Source organism: Salmo salar, chromosome ssa19, assembly GCF_905237065.1.
Source record: "Salmo salar chromosome ssa19, Ssal_v3.1, whole genome shotgun sequence".
Taxonomy (NCBI): Eukaryota; Metazoa; Chordata; class Actinopteri; order Salmoniformes; family Salmonidae; genus Salmo; species Salmo salar.
Window position 1 is genome coordinate 76,035,319 of NC_059460.1, and position 23,369 is coordinate 76,058,687.

Here is a 23,369-nt window from a genome sequence, read left to right on the forward strand (position 1 = left end):
AGGGAACACTTTTTTTTCCTTTCTGAATGGTAAATGCTTCTTGCTGATGGATGAGGGGTTATTTGGAAGCTGAGAGTATGTTTTATCTATTTTCATGAACACTTGATATCAGAAGTCAACTATTCGTCTTTACAGTTGACTTGCACATTGTATAGTCTACAGTCCGGGTGAGAGACATTTTGTACCATCATTTTCAATATCCTACTGACTCTAAAGCATTCACTACAATGCTGTTACATTTCTCTTCAATTCTGCAGGTAAAATGCATTATGATGCAGTTATAATGCATTGTAAGACTTGTCATGAGCATTTGGGTGAATTTATCTATCCCTTTAAGTATGACAGTGGTTCCTATCATGAATATCATCTTTTAACTTAATTACTTCAGTATTGCAGTACTAGCTTGGCTTTCTCTCTTCGCAGAACATTTGTGACCTCATCTGTTTTAAGTGTATAGTTTTAGTTTCATTGTGTTCGTTTTTAACAATGTTGAATGGTTTGTAATTCTTTGCGTACAGCGGTTGCTCCCCTGAAAGTTTTGCGATTATGCTGCGGTACTTAGAGGTAATTTGTGGTTTAGTACGGTACCCTGCGTCACCACTTCATTGCTCCAGACCAGAGCAAGGGGGAGTTAGAGCACTGATTATGCTTTTGGGTCCTACTGTGTCTCTAACTGACAATGAATGGGCGACATAAACCTAAATAGAAACTGATAATTGTGCACAACTTCAGTATTACTTACTAAAACTGTTGTTACACTAAGGTTTTTATTATTTTATTTTGCTCTTACTGTAGTACTGTAGGCTACTCCCGACCAGTCACATTGTACAGCGCCTGAGTGGTGCAACGGTCTAAGACACTGCACTGTGTTGCTACAGATGCTGGTTCAATACCCATGCCGGCCTCGACTGGGAGACCCATGAGATGACTGTATGTTCTTGGTTTTTATCCCTCTAAAAACAGAAATAAATCATTCTAAATAACAAACAGGCTTTATTTACAAATTAGTGACAATGTCTCACCCCATGTTCAAGAATGGCCCTTTTCTCGCTAATTTTATGTTATTTGAAAACGAAATCATTTCCAAAATGTTCTTTTTTTTAAACAGTGATTTATTATTAATTTAGAACTATATAAAAGCACCCTATTCTCACAGATATATTATTAACCCTGTTATTAGCAGGACAATATAAACTCAGCACAAAAAGAAACGTCTCTTTTTGAGCACCCTGTCTTTCAAAGATAATTAGTAAAAATCCAAATATCGTCACAGATCTTCATTGTAAAGGGTTTAAACACTGTTTCCCATGCTTGTTCAATGAACCATAAACAATTAATCAACATGCACCTGTGGAATGGTCATTAAGACACTAACAGCTTACAGACGGTAGGCAATTAAGGTCACAGTTATGAAAATGTAGGACACTAAAGAGGCCTTTCTACTGACTCTGAAAGATGCCCAGGGTCCCTGCTCATCTGCGTGAACATGCCTTAGGCATGCTGCAAGGAGACATGAAGCCTGCAGATGTGGCCAGGGAAATAAATTGCAATGTCCGTACTGTGAGACGCCTAAGACAGCGCTACAGGGAGACAGGACGGACAGCTGATCGTCCTAGCAGTGGCAGACCACGTGTAACAACACCTGCACAGGATCGGTACATCCGAACATCACACCTGCGGGACAGGCACCGGATGGCAACAACAACTGCCCGAGATACACCAATCCCTCCATCAGTGCTCAGACTGTCCGCAATAGGCTGAGAGAGGCTGGACTGAGGGCTTGTAGGCCTGTTGTAAGGCAGGTCCTCACCAGACATCACCGGCAACAACATCGCCTATGGGCACAAACCCACCGTCGCTGACCAGACAGGACTGGCAAAAAGTGCTCTTCACTGACGAGTCGCGGTTTGTCTCACCAGGGGTAATGGTGGGATTCGCGTTTATCGTCGAAGGAATGAGCGTTTCACCGATGCCTGTACTCTAGTGAATTACTATGGGAATAAATGTCACTGAATTACAGAAATATTGGGATAAAGTTGTCCAATGAAGGGAAACAAATGGTTTCTTACTGGAAAATACTCAAACACACACGGTCATGTTGTACTGCGCCATAATGGCTATTAGCAGGTAGCTGGACAATATACTTGCCTAGGAGGGTGGGGGAGAATTCTATGTTTGGTTGGCTGTATCACAACCGGCCGTCATTGGTTGCAATTTCAGTTTAATCCACCAGGAAAGACCAAAACGAATAATACCACAAAAAGTATTATGTATCACATCCAACCGTGATTGGGAGTCCCACAGGACGGCGCACAATTGGCCCAGCGTTTCTCTCCTTCTAAAAACAGAAATATTTTTTTGTCCTTTACAAATATTATTTTGGCCTTTTCAGATTACAATCACTCACTTTAGTTTTTTTGAAAACTAAATAACCTAAAATGTCGTTATATATTATCAACTTACATAAAGCACCTACATTAAGCCGAGTGACTCACTCATTCATGGCTTTGGATCAAAATAAATAAGTACCAACATTCTTTCTGATAGTCTTTAATAAATAAATGTTTTGGTTATCCTGACCTGGACACCATGCACAGTATTATAAAAGCCCATTATGGGCTATTTGCAGGACAATATACCTTTACCAACACCTCTCTGTATTTTGCTACTTTGTGGATGGGGGCTCCCGCAGTGCAAAATGCGTTGCTACAGATGCAGATTCGATACCCGTGCCGGCCGCCAGCGGGAGACCCATGAGGTGGCTTTTGGTTTTAATTTAGAATCCTCTATATGCAATTATTGGCGCAAAGTCACATCATATTTTTCGATATACTGTAGTCCTACCGTAGGCGACATGAGTCTCACTAGTGTTGAGTAATGTGCTGTGAAAAATGGTGTAGGTCTTATTTATTTAAAGAGCATATTGAAGTTAGAAGCAATAGGATTTCAAGCAAAGGTCTACAACTATTTTATCACTGTTTCGTGCTGCTCTGAGAGAAGCATGGGGACTGGTCTTGATAAATCAATGAGATTTTTATTTTCATTTAATCTCCGTTTGGGTATTGGTTAGACTACAATTAGGGTGTAGAAATGTCATGCTCTTAGTGTAACCTTTTATTTAACTAGGCAAGTCAGTTAAGAACATATTCTTATTTATAAGGACAGCCTACTCCTTCCTCCCCGTCGGGGAATTGAACCCCGGTCTCCCACGTGCCCGCACGACACGGGAATTCTTTAGTTAAATAGCCAAGTACTGCCAAGTACTCAAATCCCTGCATTAAATCTGTGATATTTTAGCTCAATGAAACGGGTAGCTAGATATACTGTAGTTGGAAATGTGATTATAAAACTGAAATAGAAAAACATTCTCTGGTTTTGAATTAAGCACTAAGGTATTATTGAGTTATTGCTGGTGTCTTAGTCGGTGTCAAGGCTGGTCTGACATCAAAGAAAGTTAGATGAGGTAGTCTTCATACAGAACAAACTGGTTTCAGGATAATTATTTTGAACATATTTATATTGTACTGAGAGAGCCAAATCTTGAGTGCAATTGTGCATATATAATATCTATTCTCATCATATATGCACTTTGACGCAGCCTATATGATAACATGGTGACATTTGTTGCCGTTGTATGTCTAGGGCATTTTAAGCCCAACTTCTTAATTTCTACTGTGCTTAGAGTGCTATAAGCTTATGTGTCTGTGGCATTGACAAAGCAGATTGCTTTAAAAAAAAACTCTCGTTTCAATAGAATGTTAATGTGTACGTGTTTTGTTCTTTTCACCAGCTTCAGAGACCTCCTATTGATCAAGCATACTTTGATTCAGGAGCCATTTTACTAGACTTGAGGGTTATATTGAGAGTGCCACCAGCATGCAATCAGGAAGCATTGTTTAGCTTTGAGAACAAATTGCCTTTTTCCCTTTGCAACAGAATAGAACAGGACGTACCCTGTAGTCATTGTTTGTTGGAAACCCAATTAGAGTTGGGCACATTTTGTCACAACTTGTCGTTGTGCTAATCATCACTTGCCCAGCTTTTCCGATAGGCAATTCCCAATCCGTTTGTTTATATGAAATGTGAACACCCAGGGCGTAATAAACATCCTCCGACTCACCATTACCCTCTATGCTCTCCAGCCTCTGTCCCCTTTTGTTGTGCTGAAGCAACGCGGATATTTGGTAAGTCACAGAAAAATTTGTGAATTTGTGAAACCTCATGCTGTGTTGGGGGAGTGTGTGGTCCCTACTCCCTTAACATACCACATTGCTGCAACTAAAGCTGCAAAAACTCTTAGCCAAAGTTCCCTCATGCGTTAGTGTTTGTAGACTGTCGTAGACAACCAACTGGGCTTACTGATAATCCTCAAATGGAAATGAAGGATGGAGCAGTTGGAGCCATAGGAGATGTGTTTTAATTCTATAAAAAACAGTAAAAAATAGTTGTTTTGGTCTTCTTCCACTGCTTTAGACATTTTGAATGGGGAAAAGATGTGAGTTAGAGGAATTTCCACAGGAGTTTATTGAAAAAGGTTTGACGCAACCCCACTGTCTAGTATGATGAGACATGGGTAGTTGTATAAATTCCCCTTCCCTCGCTTTGATGAATGACTTTGAACTTTTCCCCCCTTTTTTTTGTTCTTCAGACCGTATGTATTTACCAGGCTCCATTTGACACTTGACATCATCACATAATAATACCTGAATTCAGCCTGGGTTCTAATGTGCCAGCGATGACACTTTTCAGTCAGGTAGATAATAGAACAGAGAATAAGTGTTCTGTAACTCTAACGGTTGAGTTAATCCCCAAACTATCAGGTGTGGGTGTATTCTCAGATGGCACAGGAGATAAATGGGGATCCACCTGTAGCAGTAGTCACAACCCAGATGAATTTAGGGAGCAATTATAGATGTCTCAGAGAGATGTCACCCTGATGGCAGACTACGCAGAGGCCTCGGCCATCACAGTCAGATTAGGACAGATTACAATCGGTCTTCTTTTTTTTTGTCCCGCGGGCGGGTTGAACAGTGATTTTTGTTTTGCTCTTCATTGTCAGAGCACATAGAGACTGAACCCAGCTGCTCTGACAAAGGGAGAGTTTAACTGTAGGGTGAAAAGCTCGTATTGGCTACAAACGCTGTGCCTTCAAGTGCCAAGCCTTACCTCTGTTTTGGTAAAAAGCTGAGGGATGGGTCTGGAGAAATGTAACCACTCTAATTCATAGACAACGGTATGGATGCAGGGACTGACCATCCATGATATAACAATTATAGTTTAATTATGTTTTGAGGCTACACAGTGTTTGTTTACAAATGGTTTATGACCGTTGAACTAGGCTCATGAGACATTTACAAGTTATATTCTTCATAAATAAATGATTATATCATTAATTTATCAGTCAAATGTATGTAGCAATTAACGATTCTAGGTTTAACAGGCAGAACATAAGATGTTTGTAATGTGAAGAGATCAGGAAATGTCGCGAAAGGACCGACTCAATTCCCTCCTTTTGCCAAGAATGCACCGTAAAGCGTTGGCTAACCATGAACATATGTCACTGCTGTCTCTCTCTTCCTTTTTCCCCTCTACTGAACATGTTTGTGGAGTCTCCATTGTAATGTGAATGGTGTTTTTATGCAGTGTTTATTGGATTCTCTTAGCGAGCTCTGTTATTGTGAACACAAACAGGCCTGTCTCTGTGTGTCAGATATTTCAATTTCTTGTCATTCAAAAGCGACATAAAGGAGCTGGGCTCATGATGGAGATGTCTTGTACTGATTTATTGTGGAGGCGTGAAAATGGCAACCACTTTCAGTTCTAGAAGAAAACCTGTTGGATTTTTTCAATTTAGCACATAATGAGTCCCTTTACTTTAAAAGCACGTAGTGGGTATATAAGCACAATGCCCTGCAGCTGAATACCATGTCATCCTTCGTCTCTATCTCTCTCTCAGTTCAATTCTAAGGGCTTTATTGGCATGGGAAATGTGTTTTAGATTGCCAAAGCAAGTGAAATAAACAAAAGTGGAAAAAATAAAAATAAAAAATGACTCGACATGAACGGTAAACATTGCACATTGCAATGGTTTCATAATGGTGAAGACATTTTTTATTTATATATTTTTTACCAGATTTTGTATTTATTTATTTTTTTCCCCCAATTTCGTGATATCCAGTTGGTAGTAGTTAGTCTTGTCTCATCGCTGCAACTCCCGTACGGACTCGGGAGAGGCGAAGGTCGAGAGCCATGCGTCCTCCGAAACACAACCCAACCAAGCCGCACTGCTTCTTGACACAATGCCCATCCAACCCGGAAGCCAGCCACACCAATGTGTCGGAGGAAACACCGTACACCTGGCGACCATGTCAGCATGCACTGCGTCTGGCCCGCCACAGGAGTCGCTAGTGCGCGATGAGACAAGGATATCCCTGCCGGCCAAACCCTCCCTAACCCGGACGATGCTAGGCCAATTGTGCGCCACCCCATGGGCCTCCCGGTCGCGGCCGGCTGCGACAGAGCCTGGACTCGAACCCAGAGTCTCTGGTGGCACAGCTAGCACTACGATGCAGTGCCTAAGACCACTGCGCCACCCGGAGGCCCCGTGAAGACATTTAAAGTGTTACATTATCAGCTATAGTGCCTTCTGAAAATATTCAGACCCCTTGACTTTCCACATTTTGTTAGGTTACAGCATTATTCTAAAATGTATTAAATATTTTTTTTTCTCATCAATCTACACACATAATGACAAAGCAAAAACAGGTCTTTTAGAAATGTTAGCTAATTTTTTATAAACATAAATATCACATTTACATAAGTATTCAGACCCTTTACTCAGTACTTTGTTGACGCACCTTTATCAGCGTTGAGTCTTCTTTGGTATGATGCTACAAGCTTGGCACGCCTGTATTTGGGGAGTTTCTCACATTCTTCTCTGCAGAACCTCTCAAGCTCTGTCAGGTCGGATGGGGAGCTTTGCTGCAGAGCTATTTTCAGGACTCTCGAGATGTTCGATCGGGTTCAAGTCCAGGATCTGGCTGGGCCACACAAGGACATTCAGAGACTTGTCTTCCATTTAAGAATGATGGAGGCCACTGTGTACTTGGGGACCTTCAATGCTGCAGAAATGTTTTGGTACCCTTCCCCAGATCTGTGCCTCGACACAATCCTGTCTCTGAGATCTACGGACAATTCCTTCGACCTCATGGCTTAGTTTTTGCTCTGACATGCACTGTCAACTGTGGGACCTTTTTATATAGATAGGTAGGTGTGTGTGTGTGTGTGTGTGTGTGTGTGTGCCTTTCCAAATCATGTCCAGTCAATTGAATTTACCACAGGTGGACTCCAATCAAGTTGTAGAAACATCTCAAAGATGATTAATGGAAACAGGATGCATCTGAGCTCAATTTCGAGTCTCATAGTAAAGGCTCTGAATACTTATGTAAATAAGTTATTTGTTTTTTTTATAAATTAGTAAACTTTACTAAAAACCTGTTTTCATTATGGGGTATTTGTGTGTGTGTGTGTGTGTGTGTGTGTGTGGGTGGATCTCAGGATACAAAAAAAGTAATCCATTTTAGAATAAGGCTGTAATGTGGAAAAAGTCAAAGGTTCTGAATACTTTCCAAAGGCACTGTAGGTACAGTGTTGTAACCATGTGCAAATAGTTGAAGTTTCGAAAGGGAAAATAAATGGACACATCAAAATTGGATTTGTTTTCAAATTCTCTCTCTCGCACCTTTGTCTGGAGAATGATGCATGCTGGTATTTGCCCATGCACGGCCTGCCATTTAACTTTATTAGATTCATGCGTGTGTAACGGGGGGAGTTGGTGTAAGCCATCAAGGTAAATGGAATCTTGCACAAAACATTTTTATGGGTCTAATAATAAAGATGAACATTTATTAACTTTTAATGTGTCATGAACACAACCATTCATGATATTTTCATCTGATTTGCCAAACAAATCACTTCAAAAAGTAGGCATGTTCGTCCACTCCAAAATAATTCCAGCATCCAAAGCACCCCCACTGGCTCCCCTATCGCTGGGTCTCTTTATCGCGTCATGGTGGAAACATTCATCAGTTGACAATTTTACTGTCAGGTACACAGTTCGTGCTGCATTACTAAGGCCTGGTGTGTATTTGCTGGGGCGTAATTGTCTTTTTGGATAACTGCAGTGGAGATCGCTGGAAAATTGTATTTATTTTTTTCAGCTTTAGTGGTGTGCTTATTTAAGACTGTTTACATTGTTGCACATCGTCAGCCTCACACAATATCATCATACCCATACTAACCACTTGAATGTAGTTATTTACTGTAGGTCTGAGGACATACTGTGGCATCAATGGGATGAAGCCTAAAGATCATCAGTCTTTTACACAGTTACCATTGGCATCAGTGCAATATATATATACATGAAGTGTTAGGCCTACTGTACTTTACATGCACACCTACAGGTTAGGATTTAGCCCTTTGTCTTTACTCCCACAAACCTGGTCTTCTTTGCTATCTTCTGTACGGCACACACACATCAAAAACCTCCTGGTGGCTCTTTCACTGTCAAATGAAACAATTAGATCAATGGAGCCCAGTGAGGGAGGGGAGGGTTAGGATACACAGCTCCACCCCATGCCCAGTAGGGATGCGCTATGATTATTCGAATATCCAAACGGATGTTTAGTATTCGATTACTTGGAAGACTTAAGCCTATCCCAAACCTTAACCCTTACCATAACCATTCAGAGTTAATTTGTAATAAATGCCTCAACTTAACCTTGGAACGATACAGAGAAGTAACCAAACAGTTTGGAACAACACACACACACACACCGGCTCCTCCTCCTCTCTCGCCCCTCCCCCACCCGTTTGCTGAAACAAGCAGTGCAGTGCACCAGCATAAGCAAGTCTCCATTGATGTTTCATATACACTATCGTTCAAAAGTTTGTGGTCATTTAGAAATGTCCTTGTTTTTGAAAGAAAAGCTCTTTTCTTTTGGTCCATTTAAAATAACATCAAATTGATCAGAAGTACAGTGTAGACATTGTTAATGTTGTAAATGACTATTGTAGCTGGAAATGGCGGACTTGAGAAGAAGAAGAAGAAGAAAAAAAAAAAGTGAATATCTACATAGGCGTACAGAGGCCCATTATCAGCAACCATCACTCCTGTGTTCCAATGGCATGTTGTATTAGCTAATCCAAGTTGATCATTTTAAAAGGCTAATTGATCATTAGAAAACCCTTTTGCAATTATGTTAGCACAACTGAAAACTGTTGTCCTGATTAAAGAAGCAATTAAACTGGCCTTCTTTAGACTAGTTGAGTATCTGGAACATCAGCATTTGTGGGTTCGATTACAGGCTCAAAATGGCCAGAAAAAAAGACCATTCTTCTGAACTCGTCAGTCTATTCTTGTTCTGAGAAATGAAGGCTATTCCATGTCCGAAATTACCAAGAAACTGAAGATCTCGCAAAGTTTTCAGTTGTTCTAACATGATCAAGTTAGCCTTTTAAAATGATAAACTTGGATTATCTAACACAACGTGCCATTTGAACACAGGAGTGATGGTTGCTGATAATGGGCCTCTACGCCTATGTAGATAATCCATAAAAAATAAGCCATTTCCAGCTACAATAGAAATGTACAACATTAACAATGTCTACACTGCATTTCTGATCAATTTCATCTTAATTTAATGGCCCCCAAAAAATTTAAAATTAAAAACAAGGACATTTCTAAGCGACCCCAAACTTTTGAACGGTAGTGTATATACTTTTGAGTGTATGTATGTGGACACCCCTTCAAATTAGTGGATTCGGCTATTTAAGCCACACCCATTGCTGACAGGTGTATACAATCGAGCACACAGGCATGCAACTCCATAGACAAACATCGGCAACTGTGGAAATGTCTAGGAGCAACAACGGCTCAGCCGACAAATGGTAGGCCACACAAGCTCACAGAACGGGACCGCCAAGTGCTGAAGCACGTAAAAATCATCTGTCCCCCGGTTGCAACACTCACTACCGAGTTCCAAACTGCCTCTGGAAGCAACGTCAGCACAATAACTGTTTGTCGGGAGCTTCATGAAATGGGTTTCCATGGCTGAGCAGCCACACACAAGCCTAAGATCTCCATGCGCAATTCCTAAGCGTTGGCTGGAGGGGTGTAAAGCTGGCCGCCATTGGACTCTGGAGCAGAGGAAGCGTGTTCTATGGAGGGATGAATCATGCGTCGCCATCAGGCAGTCCGACGGAAGAATCTGGTTTTGGTGGATGCCAGGAGAATGCTACCTGCCTCAATGCATAGTGCCAACTGTAAAGTTTTAATGGAGGAGGAATAATGGTTCAGGCTAGGCCCCTTAGATCAAGTGAATGGAAATGCTACAGCATACAACATTCTAGACGATGCTGTGCTTCCAACTTTATGGCAACAGTATGGGGAAGGCCCTTACCTGTTTTCAGCATGACAATGCCCCCGTGCAAGGTCCATACAGAAATGGCTAGTTGAGATCGGTGTGGAAGAACTTGACTGGCCTGCACAGAGAGAGCCCTGACCTCAAAACCTATCAAAACATCTTTGGGATGAATTGGAGCGCCGATTGCGAGACAAGCCTAATCGCCCAACATCAGTGCCTGACCTCACTAATGCTCTTGTCCCCGCAGCAATGTTCCAACATCTAGTGGAAAGCCTTCCCAGAGGAGTGGAGGCTGTTATATTCACTCCATATTAATGCCCCTGATTTTGGAATGAGATGTTTGATGAGCAGATGTCCACATACTTCTGGTCATCTAGTGTATTTTTAAAACGCATATTTCGACTATCCATATATCTGATATTTTTATAATACTGACATTTTTTCAAATGCCTATCCCTAATGCCCAGAGCCTTGGCAGCCACCCCTCCCAGTTAATCAGAGGGCCTGCAGGCTGCAGTCAGACCAGCCCCACCTCCACTCGCCCTCAGGGACCTCGAACACTGGCTCCCCTCTCCCTCTCTGTCACACCTCCTGGAAACCTTCCACCAATTAAAAGGCCCCCCTAATATAATATGGAAGGTGATATTGACTGCCTGAGAAGCAGTAGCTTTTAGATGGAGAATATGGGAGCCATTCAATCAAATCCTCAGTGTAGTATTTAAGCTGTAATTTATAAACAAACCGTATTTTCCCACAAACCTTTTTGTAAAACTAAATCTCTGGGTCGTTTTGGGGACGCTGTTTACACAGAGAAATCTAATTTCTACTTTTCAGAGTATGGCACATGTATACATGAATTGTTGTGTAAACAAAGTTAAATGCTTTGCATTTATTGACTCTGGCATGTTTGTCTGTCATTTTGAACCAATGTTTATTTTATTTGTTTTGTCTATAGCTAGGCCTGGAATAGATCTGCTGAAGACATAGAATGTGATTGGAATGGAAACTGGGAGACTGAGTCCCTGACTGGGCAGGAGGAAATACCAAACGGTGAGTCACTATGGAGGTTCACTGAAACACAAAAGAGTTCACTTAACAGTAGGGTAGCAGTGGTCAATGGTCAAAATTATGATTTCAGTCCATTTTGAAGTGAGTTAAGGTTAGGCTGTGATTATTTTGCTCTTTAGCCCTGAGATTTCCTTTATGATATTTCAACACAGTTCATCTTTAGTCAGAGTGCAACAAGGCCCGAGGGCGACCATTTTGTGTTAGAGCAGTAAGTATTACAGTTATATAGTGAACCCATTTTGTTTCTGTGTAACTAAAGTACAATCCATTAATCTTCTTCGGAAGGCTCACAGTCGCTGCTTCTCACTGCCTTTCTGTGAAAATCCGGGCCCCTCCAGCGGCGGCCACCCCCTCTACCACAGACCCCATCTCAGTTCATTTGACTTTCATGGGAAGCCGTCTTTATCTCTTACCAGGAACTCAATCCAAATTCCATCAGACATCAATTTACATAATGTACCAGGGAAAGAGATGCATTCATGTCCTCTAATATACAATACACATGGGTTACTGTACTTGGGGGTGGGGAAGCATCCCGCCTTTGTCTCCTACCACAGGCAATGAGGCGGTCCAGCTGCTTACGTCTCAAGCGAAGAATTGAAGTGCACATAAGACGAGGAATGTAATCTGCTTTGTTTGAAAGGAGGACACTTCAGAGAGCTTTTATGTTTTTTATAGAAGGAATGTGTTCAGAAGGAACATTACATGTAGGAATAAATTGAGATTTCTCAATTTAACGCAATGCACAATTTTAAAATGGCAACTGATTTGATTTTGCATTCTGTTGGCCTATGTGTGTGTTTCATGTTTCTTTTTTTCCCTATCTGGTTGTAGAATCGTTCCTGTCTCGAATGATGCAGGCAGAGGATAGGAAGAAAACAAAACTCAGTGTGAGTTCCAGCAAAGGCGTGGTGGAGGAATATTGTCTAAGAGTGAGTAGGCCTGGACCGACTGAACCTAAGCTCTTGATCATATCCTAACCCCATACAGAAGCCTGATATATTGACATATACTTTAAATACATATACAGTTGAAGTCGGAAGTTTACATACACTTAGGTTGGAGTCATTAAAACTCGTTTTTCAACCACTCCCCAAATTTCTTGTTAACAAACTATAGTTTTGGCAAGTCGGTTTGGACATCTACTTTGTGCATGACACAAGTCAATTTTCCAACCATTGTTTACAGACAGATTATTTCACTTATAATTCACTGTATCACAATTCCAGTGGGTCAGAAGTTTACATACACTAAGTTGACTTAGCCTTTAAACAGCTTGGAAAATTCCAGAAAATTATGTTATGGCTTTAGAAGCTTCTGATAGGCTAATTGACATCATTTGAGTAAACTGGAGGTGTACCTGTGGATGTATTTCAAGGCCTACCTTCAAACTCAGTGCCTCTTTGCTTGACATCATGGGAAAATCAAAAGAAATCAGCCAAGACCTCAGAAAAAACATTGTAGACCTCCCCGAGTCTGGTTCATCCTTGGGAGCAATTTCCAAAGCCTGAAGGTACCACATTCATCTGTACAAACAATAGTATGCAAGCATAAACACCATGGGACCACGTAGCCATCATACCGCTCAGGAAGGAGACGCGTTCTGTCTCCTAGAGATGAACGTACTTTGGTGCGGAAAGTGCAAATCAATCCCAGAACAACAGCAAAGGCCCTTGTGAAGCTGCTGGAGGAAATGGGTACGAAAGTGTGTATATCCACACACACACAGTAAAACGAGTCCTATATTGACATAACCTGAAAGGCCACTAAGCAAGGAAGAAGCCACTGCTCCAAAAACGCCATTAAAAAAAGCCAGACTACGGTTTGCAACTGCACATGGGGACAAAGATTGTACTTTTTGGAGAAATGTCCTCTGGTCTGCTGAAACAAAAATATAACTGTTTGGCCATAATGACCATCGTTATGTTTGAAGGAAAACGGGGGACGCTTGCAAGCCAAAGAACACCTTCTCAACCTTGAAGTACGGGGGGTGGCAGCATCATGTTGTGGGGGTGCTTTGCTGCAGGAGGGACTGGTGAACTTCACAAAATAGATGGCATCATGAAGGAGGAAAATTATGTGGATATATTAAAGTAACATCTCAAGACATCAGTCAGGAAGTTAAAGCTTGGTCACAAATGGGTCTTCCAAATGGACAATGACTTCAAACATACTTCCAAAGTTGTGGCAAAAAGGCTTAGGGACAACAAAGTCAAGGTATTGAAGTGTCCACCACAAAGCCCTGACCTCAATCCTATAGAAAATTTGTGGGCAGAACTGAAAAAGCGTGTGCGAGCAAGGAGGCCTACAAACCTGACTCGGTTACACCAGCTCTGTCAGGAGGAATGGGCCAAAATTCACCCAACCTATTGAGGGAAGGTTGTGGAAGGCTACCTGAAATGTTTGACCCAAGTTAAACAATTTAAAGGCAATGCTACCAAATACTAATTGAGTGTATGTAAACTTCTGACCCACTGGGAATGTGATGAAATAAATAAAAGCTGAAATAAATCATTCTCTCTACTATTATTCTGACATTTCACATTCTTCAAAATAAAGTGGTGATCCTAACTGACCTAAGACAAGGAATTTTTACTAGGATTAAATGTCAGGAATTGTGAAAACTGAGTTTAAATGTATTTGGTGTATGTAAACTTCCCACTTCAACTGCATGTACTAATATTTGAAATAAATATGTCTAAATGCATGTACTACTCATATGTCACAGATATTTCATAAATATATTTGATTTTGGCTATTTCTAAATATGTTTGAATATTTTTGACATCTTACTTGTCCATATGTGGTAGTATGCATTTTACGTACATGTGCTATTCATATATTTACATGCATTTGTTGTAAAGATATTTAACAGTATGCATGATTATTTATGGTCAATATGTACATATGAATAATACATATTTTAATATGTATTAGTAATATATAGTTCATAATATATGGTGAAATATGTGCCAGAAATGTAATTTTTAAATGCATGTCACATGCAATAGAAAAAAGGCACACAAAACAAACAATTAAGACTCAAATGTATTGTTTCTCTTTGTGTGCTCCGAAAGTCACTGGAAGGTCTCATCTGAAAAACTAAATATAATGTACAAATTACCTCTGTGTGTTTATCTGTATTTTAAAATAAGGTCTTTAAACAAGTAAACAGTTACCCTGAGGATAATGTGAAAGAGTCTGTGGAAAGAAATATAAATAATCCACACAAGGTGAAGAATTAGGGGTTAATGTGTGACTACCCAATGAGGTCGGGCTCCAATGTTAGCAACGGTTCTGTCTACATTGATGGCAGGTTAGGGGAATTACAGGTTAGGATAATTAACGTAGCAGGTTAGGTGCATTAACCTGCCAGGTTAGGATAAGGCTTAGCTACAATGCACCCCGACCAAATCAGGTAGCCTGACCTAATCAGGTCGTGACAAATGTTCATGAACATGAAATTGATACTTACACTGCAGATTCCTTTACCTCCAGTGTCCATTTTCAGACTCAAGTTGACAGTTACCCTGTGGATAATGCCGAGACAAAGTCAGTGAAACAATTCCACACAAGATGAAGAGTAGGAGGATAATGTCCAGGAACTAGCTAGCAAAAGACTACAAAATACTAATTTACAGTACATTGTTTGGGGTCTGTCCATAGGCAGGGAAAATGTGATTATTTTTAACTAGAAATAATCTATCTAGCAAGCCAGTTCTAGCTATATTGACAGAGGAACCCAGCCCTCACTACAAAGCTGTGTTTGCTATCTCTGTGAAAACTCTTGCTTTGTAAGCAGTTGAAGAAAATGATCTTCTTCCTCTGTGACCTGGCATGAGGAAGATTTTCGACAGCTGCTCTTCTCATCCTCAGCTACTCTTCTCCACCTCTGAAGAAAATTCAAAATTGAAACAGCTTTTCTGTCATTTGGAGGCAGGGATTTCAAATTGTGATTGACATCTCGGGAGAATTATGTTCTAAATTCATGTCTCTTTTTTAAATTAACATAGCTAATCTTATATAAGTGGCAGGTAGCCTCAATAGCTGCATAATTTATTTAACCTTTTTAGATGCAAACCCAACTTTGGGAACCTAATGCCAAGGTACCAGAGGTCAATATACTCAACATTACAATTCAGCATAATAGTGCATTCGGAAAGTATTCAGAACCCTTGACTTTTTCCACATTTTGTTACATTACAGCCTTATTCTAAAATAGATTTTAAATTGATCATTTAAAAAAACAATCTACACACAATACCCCATAATAACATTTTTGCAAATGTATTAAAAATGCCAAGAGTGTGCAAAGCTGTCAAGGCAAAGGGTGGCTATTTGAAGAATCTCAAATATAAAACAGATTTTGTTTTGTTTAACACTTTTTTTGGTTACTACGTGATTCCATAGGTTTATTTCATAGTTTTGATATCTTCACTATTATTCTACAATGTAGAACATATTTAAAATAAAAAATAAACTGAAGAAACTCCCCTAATACAGGTGTGCCAAGCTTGTAGCTTCACACACGAGAAGACTCGATGCTGTAATTGCTGCCAAAGGTGCTTCAACAAAGTACTGAGAAAAGGGTCTGAATACTTAAGTAAATGTGTATTTCAGTTTATGATTTAGCAAAAAAAAAAAATAATCAATTAGAATAAGGCTGTAACATAACTAAATGTGGAAAAAGTCAAGGTCTGAATACTTCCCGAAGGATCTGTATACTATTTTAATCACAGGACAATCACGTTTTTGACTGCACTGGGCCTTTTTAAGTAAAGTGTTACTGGAGTTTCTTTCAGCAACTATAGATGTCCTATCTTAATTTTCCCAGTTTCTCACAGCAGGAAAAATAATCCTGCAGCAACAGGAAATGTGAATTATTATGTAGATTTTAATTAATGGACATTTGTATGGGTTGATGCATTTTTAGGTTGGATTCATTTCTCACCTTTTTAAGTGGAAATTACAAAGTTTAGAATACTTTTTTTTGCATTTCGTGCTCTGCAGGAAAATTCTCTGCGACAACCGAGTGATCAAATTAAGACGATAGTGATCAAATTAAGATTTTATACCTGTAACAACTGTGTCATTTCAGGAGCGACCAAAAGAGGACACAGCAAAAATGAAGAACAAAGTGACCAGCACACAAGGTAAGCTCTGGAAATGGAAATGCTGCTAATAACAACAATCAGATCATAGCTGAATACTAAAACACTACTGGTTATTAATATGAATGCACAGAGTATGTTTAAAGTGATATCAAATGATAATGGCTGGCATATGGTATGTACTGTAGAGTACTGATGTATATTTACACACAGGGATTCTCCATTGAGCAAAGTGTTTAAGACTAGGACTAGGTTTAATGTGTGTCCTAGAATCTGGCTTGTGGTACCATAAGAAGAGATGTAACTCAGATGATTGTGGTTTGGTAGCAGTGATTGGTAAGAAGAAGGCCTGGTCGTGGGATCAGTACCTGAGAGAGGAGAAGGCCATAGCAGTTCCCCTCAGACTGTTCACTGAGGTAAGCATCACCTTCATCAACCAGTAGGACTATCTACTACTAAAGATTGACACGAGAGTCCTATACATTAGGGCACACCATAACAACGGAACATTTTGCAACAGAAAATGAAAATGTTCAGGTAGTTCCGCATGTTTGTCTGTTTTCATTCCGAGATGTAATTTACTAAACTAGAATACAGGCCTCCAAAGCTATGATTTGCGTTTAAAGGCCATAAACCAGCTGCTTGATGTTAAACATGGTCTGTTGATTTAAAACGAAGGATGTTAGGGACCTACTGTACAGTATATAGTTTACGGGACTATGCAAAGGTACACTATATACCAAAGTATGTGGACACTCCTTCAAAAGATGCAGAGCAGCCGCACATAAGCTCAAGTTCAGCCAAGCATCGGCTGGAGTGGTGTAAAGCTTGCCGCCATTGGACTCCGAAGCAGAAGGAAATGCTTCACCATCTGGCAGTTTGACAGAAAAATCTGGGTTTGGCGGATGCCAGGAGAACGCTACCTGCCCCAATACGTAGTGCCAACTGTAAAGTTTGGTGAAGGACGAATAATGGTCTGGGTCTGTTTTTCATGGTTTGGGCTAGTCCCCTTAGTTCCAGTGAAGGGAAATCTTAACGCTATACCATTGAATGACATTCTAGATGATTCTGTGCTTGCAACATTGTGGCAACACATTTTTTTGAAGGTGTGTCCACATACTTTGGGGAAGGCCCTTTGCTGTTTCAGAATGACAATGCTCCCGTGCCCAAAGCAAGGTCCGTAAAGAAATGGTTTGTCGAGATCGGTGTGGAAGAACTTTACTGGCCTGCACAGAGCCCTGACCTCAAACCCATCGAACACCTTAGGGATGAATTGGAACGCCGACTGCGAGCCAGGCCTAATCGCCCAACATCAGTGCCCAACCTCATTAATGCTCTTGTGACTGAATGGAAGCAAGTCCCTGCAGCAATGTTCCAACATCTACTGGAAAGCCTTCCCAGAAGAGTGGAGGCTGTTATAGCAGCAAAGGGGGGGACCAACTCCATATTAATGCCTATGACTTTGAACTGAGATGTTGGCTGAGCAGGTGTCCACATACTTTTGTTCATGTTGTGTATTTTCTCTAAGTGATTTAATGTGAATTATTTTATTTATTTTAGAACAAAGCAAATTGCAACCAGTTGTCCTTGATGAAATAGTTTCCCTATCTCAGTAGCTGGAGTTGTAGATCACACAGACAGATTTCAGATGAGAGAGGAGGACCATGTGCTAAAACTGCAGATAAATCACAGATCCTCCCCATTTCTACTGCTTTTCTGCAGGACTTATGTCTAATGGGTCAACAAGGGCCTGCAAAATAGATGAAAATCACACTGTTTGTGTGTGTGCTCATGCTCATGCGCGTGGGTGTGTGTGTGGTGGTGGACACCAGGATGTCCTCATTGTTTCTAATGACTGTGACTTTCAGGACGGTCACAGCACAACTATTAGACCGCAGTGTAGATTAAGCAAGGATTTGAGACTTGACCCTTAAATGTTTACAGTATCAAGACCCCCCCCCCCCTCAGTGTTGCCTATGCCCCCCCTCCCCCATCTCTCTCTCCATAACAATGATTTACACTGGACTAAGTCCTTTGCTACAAACACTCGGTACAGCGTACAGTATGAATTTTTCTATGAAGGGATTTGACAGGACATCTGTTCCGTCGGAGGCACAAACACCCATTTCCACGGCAACTGCGCTGCCGCGACACACTTGAGCATGGCGGTCCAGCCTCCATGAAAATGCAAGCACAATAATGTTATGTTTCCTAGTAAATGTATAGGTTTGGATTTTCTAGAGTTATATTTCCTACTACAGGTTTTGGTTTTCTAGAGAGGATATTTTATTTATCAACATTTGGGTTTATTGTCCTGGTTTCCTGTTGGTCGTTTCGTTATCTCCTTTTTTGCTAGCTCTGCTCTGTCCTATACTCTCTATCCTTATTGTCTCACTTTCTCTCTCTCCCTTCCTCTCATTTACTTTTCTCTCTGTATGTCCATTGCTGTCTCCCTCACACTTTCTCCTTATGTTATCCTTCCTCTCCCCTACTCTCTCTCCCTTTATCTTCGTCTCTCTCTCCCTCCATCCCAGGCCCAGTCGTTCCCCTCGAGCAGAAGTGGCTTCAAGGCTGGGATGAGGCTGGAGGGGATCGACCCTCTCCACCCCTCCATGTTCTGCGTCCTGTCTGTGGCAGAGGTGAGCTGCAGCGTAGAGGGAGGGCTCTCCCAGCGCACTGGGCGTGTCACACCAAGGGCTCTCCCAGCGCACTGGGCGTGTCACACCAAGGGCTCTCCCAGCGCACTGGGCGTGTCACACCAAGGGCTCTCCCAGCGCACTGGGCGTGTCACACCAAGGGCTCTCCCAGCGCACTGGGCGTGTCACACCAAGGGCTCTCCCAGCACACTGGGCGTGTCACACCAAGGGCTCTCCCAGCGCACTGGGCGTGTCACACCAAGGGCTCTCCCAGCGCACTGGGCGTGTCACACCAAGGGCTCTCCCAGCGCACTGGGCGTATAACACCAAGGGCTCTCCCAGCGCACTGGGCGTATAACACCAAGGGCTCTCCCAGCACACTGGGCGTGTCACACACTTTAACTGGGTCTGTGATTTGAAGTCCAGGCAGCACTGTTGTGGGTGGGGGAAATTCTCATCCGTAACTGTTACTGACAAGGGCCTTGGTAGTTTTGTGTTGTCATTTAGCTTTTTATACCATCCCTTTTATGTTGAAATTGTCACGAGTCATTACCAAAGCACTTGGAATGTGCGTATCACATCGACCACTTTCCAAATGTACAAGATTTACATTAGCTGTCGCTGTTGTTTTTCCATCAGCAAAAATCGAGTTCTATGGAAAGTCTCCTCATATATAATTCACAGTGGAACAGAAACCAACTGTTAAGCGCAAGGCCCTGCAATTAGCTTACTGCAATAGTCATGGGAAGACGGAGCGGAATGCCATCGTGCCGTGGATTGGTGTTTTGGGATAGGGACTGCATGTACATCCATACATATATATACTGCGTTTTTGTTTTTCAAAGGTGATTGGCTACCGATTGCGGCTCCACATCGACTGCTACTCTGAATGCTATGACTTCTGGGTAAACGCCGACTCTGCCGACATAAGGCCAGCCGGATGGTGCGAGTCGACAGGACACAAGCTCCACCCACCAAAAGGTGATCTACAGAAGATCAGCACAGTGTTACCCTTTTTCTCTTTTCCCATTTCACGGTAACTAATTGTGCTGACCCAAACCAATATATTATGGTCCTTGTCAACATGGTTCAAGGCAAGCAACTATGGTGGATGCATAGCCAGGCCAGCTCAGTACAGCTCGGTTTGTCTTGGCTCAGTTCGGCTCAGTAGTGTGAAAGGTCTCTTCAGTTGTTCACTTTTGTCTGTTTTGATATAATTGTATTGCTTCTGTGGAAGAACTTGTGCTTGTTTGATCCTAACGGAATAGACTTCAACACATAATAGGAGAATGGTCTTTAAACTATGCATGGTTCATTTTTCTAACAAGGGCCTCATCTTATTTCCACACCATCAGCATTTAGTGCTAATACACGGCAGTCTGTTGGGAATAATGTAATGTACCTGGCACAGCAATATTTTTCACAACCCTAATCGCATTTGTTTTCTCTCTCTCTCCTTCCCCTCCTTCCTATTTTTCTTCTCAATTTTTTGTTGTTGTTCAGCCTACAACGAAGTCGAGTTTAACTGGGATAAATACCAAGAGTCTTGCAATGCTCCAGCTGCACCACAGAATCTGTTTAAATCCCATAACAGTGTAAGTGCTTGGTTGGGTTGTGGGAGTCAACATAAGCTTAGTGCTTCTTTCTCCTGAAAGGACGCCTGGGGCCAAAAGCTGACCTTCATTCACACAGCAGAACAGAACAACGTGTCCCAGTGGCTGATGTAAAGCTCCCTCCACATTGCTTCAAAGAAACACCGCTTTACTTCCTGTAGTTTTTTTACAGTGGCAAAATCTCAAATACAGATTGACTGAGAGGTACTGTATGACTTTAATGAAGGGAATTGATTGGCGTATAGGACAATATACACTGAGTGTTCAAAACATTAAGAACACCTTCCTAATATTGAGTTGTACTCCACCTTTTGCCTTCAGAACAGCCTCAATTAATCAGGGCATGAGCTCTACAAGGGGTTCGAAAGCGTTCCACAGGGATGCTGACTCCAATGCTTCCCACAGTTGTGTCAAGTTGGCTGGACGTCCTTTGGGTCGTGGACCATTCTTGATACACACGAGAAACTGTTGAGCGTGAAAAACCCAGCAGCGTTGCAGTTCTTGACACAAACTGGTGTGCCTGGCACCTACTACCATACTCTGTTCAAAGGCACTTAAATCTTTTGTCTTTCCCATTCACCCTCTGAATGGCACACATACACAATCCATGTCTCAATTGTCTCAAGGCTTAAAGATCCTTCTTTAACCTGTCTCCTCCCCTTCATCTACACTGATTTGAAGTGGATTTAACAAGTGACATCATTAAGGGATCCTAGCTTTCACCTGTATTCACCATCCATTGATCAGTCAGTGTCATAGAAAGAGCGGGTGTTCTTAATGTTTTGTACACTCGGTGTATGTGATATGATCAAATGTTATCTTAAAGCTCAAAGTTTGTGCTCTCAAGCCTTTAGGGCAGAATCAGTGTATGCTATTTGAATATTTACTCAAACCCTCAATTGACATGAATGCATGATTTCCACGTAGTCAAATAATTGAGCCCTTACTTATGTGTCTCTGTGCGTGTCCACAGACCACGAGCACCTCTAAGTTTCAGGTGGGCATGAAACTGGAGGCAGTGGACAGGAAGAACCCGTGCCTGGTGTGTGTGGCCTCGGTGGCCGACATCGTGGACAATCGCTTCCTGGTTCACTTCGACAACTGGGACGACACCTACGACTACTGGTGAGACACCCGTCATTTAGTTGAAACTGTTTCGCCTTCTTTTGAAATGAACTTTTTGTGAGTTGTTAGTTGATGAGAAATTGGAAAATAAAATGTCCACACTGTGTGTGCGCGTGTGTTGGGAAAAAAACTACAGAGGAATTAATTCTGTCTCCTCAGTTTGCAATGTGTCTAGCTTTTGTATGTTCTCTTCCTTGTTTCTACCTTGACTGTTAAATGAAGTCCGTTGTGGAAATCAAACCTGAGGTTGAGAAGGTGTTTTTGATCAAGTCCTAGCCAGATGAGACATGCGATCAACATATGTTTAGTTTCAGTAATTGATAGATTACACCTTAATGTTGTTTTGTAACTGTATGTATGTATGTATGTATGTATGTATGTATGTATGTATGTATGTATGTATGTATGTATGTATGTACACTGAGTGTACAAAACATTAAGAACACCTTCCTAATATTGAGTTGCACCCTATTTTGCCCTCAGAACAGCCTCAAATTGTCCGGGCATGGACTCTACGTTCCACAGGAATGCTGGCCCATGTTGACTCTAATGCTTCCCATAGTTGTCAAGTTGGCTGGATATCCTTTGGATCTTGGGCCATTCTTCATACACACAGGAAACTGTTGAGCGTGAAAACCCAGCAGCGTTGCAGTTCTTGACACAAACTGGTGCGCCTGGCTCCTACTACCATACTCTGTTCAAAGGCACTTAAATCTTTTGTCTTGCCCATTCACCCTCTGAATGGCGCACATACACAACCCATGTCTCAAGGCTTAAAAATCCTTCTTTAACCTGTCTCCTCCCCTTCATATACACTGATTGAAGTAGATTTAACAAGTGACATCAATAAGGGATCATAGCTTTCACCTGGATTCACCTGTTCAGTCTGTCATAGAGCATGGAATATTTTGTACACTCAGTGCATATACGTAGCTTTGTTACATAAAGAGTGACGTATAGATCAACAGTAAAGGGTGTGTGCGGGTACTGATGTCAGTGATGATTTACCCGCTTATTGTTAAGAGGAGTTTAATTTACTTAGCATGTGACGCATGGCCCAATTCATCCAGCTTGATGTGGGAGAAAAACAGAAGCCGTGTAACTAGATATGATGTAATAGTTGAAGAGGAGAACTGACAGTCTTCTCTGTTTTGTTCTCAGAGCTGCCTGGCTGAGATATTTTGCAGTGGTTATTTTATTTGTCCTTTTTCTCTCCTTTTTTTCATGTCTTACTGAGACTTTCCAAGAGGAGAATCTCCTAGCTTCCTAACCTCCTTGCCTCACAGAAAGCATGGGTCGCCACAGCTCATTGCATTCACACGCACCCACATGTACACCTACACTCACAGTTTAACTTACACACAGGCACAACACGCTTGCATGTACACACAC

The 23,369-nt window shown here is 41.5% G+C and overlaps 1 protein-coding gene across 8 annotated transcripts in view; it reads left to right on the forward strand.

Annotated features, from left to right (window-relative positions):
* The window catches only part of LOC106579653 (lethal(3)malignant brain tumor-like protein 4), a 127,041-nt gene that overhangs the window by 6,459 nt on the left and 97,213 nt on the right, over positions 1 to 23,369 (forward strand). For 2 of the 8 annotated variants that reach the window (XM_014159770.2, XM_014159772.2), the window contains exons 2-9: positions 11,380 to 11,474; positions 12,327 to 12,424; positions 16,591 to 16,645; positions 16,931 to 17,019; positions 19,138 to 19,242; positions 20,085 to 20,220; positions 20,743 to 20,834; positions 21,826 to 21,977. In XM_014159770.2, coding sequence (XP_014015245.2) covers positions 12,344 to 12,424; positions 16,591 to 16,645; positions 16,931 to 17,019; positions 19,138 to 19,242; positions 20,085 to 20,220; positions 20,743 to 20,834; positions 21,826 to 21,977 — 710 coding nt within the window. In that variant the 5' untranslated portion in view covers positions 11,380 to 11,474; positions 12,327 to 12,343. Of the gene's footprint in view, positions 1 to 11,116; positions 11,260 to 11,379; positions 11,475 to 12,326; positions 12,425 to 16,590; positions 16,646 to 16,930; positions 17,020 to 19,137; positions 19,243 to 20,084; positions 20,221 to 20,742; positions 20,835 to 21,825; positions 21,978 to 23,369 lie in introns of those variants that run through there. The other 6 variants (XM_014159775.2, XM_045702735.1, XM_014159773.2 and 3 more) reach the window with 4 other exon arrangements.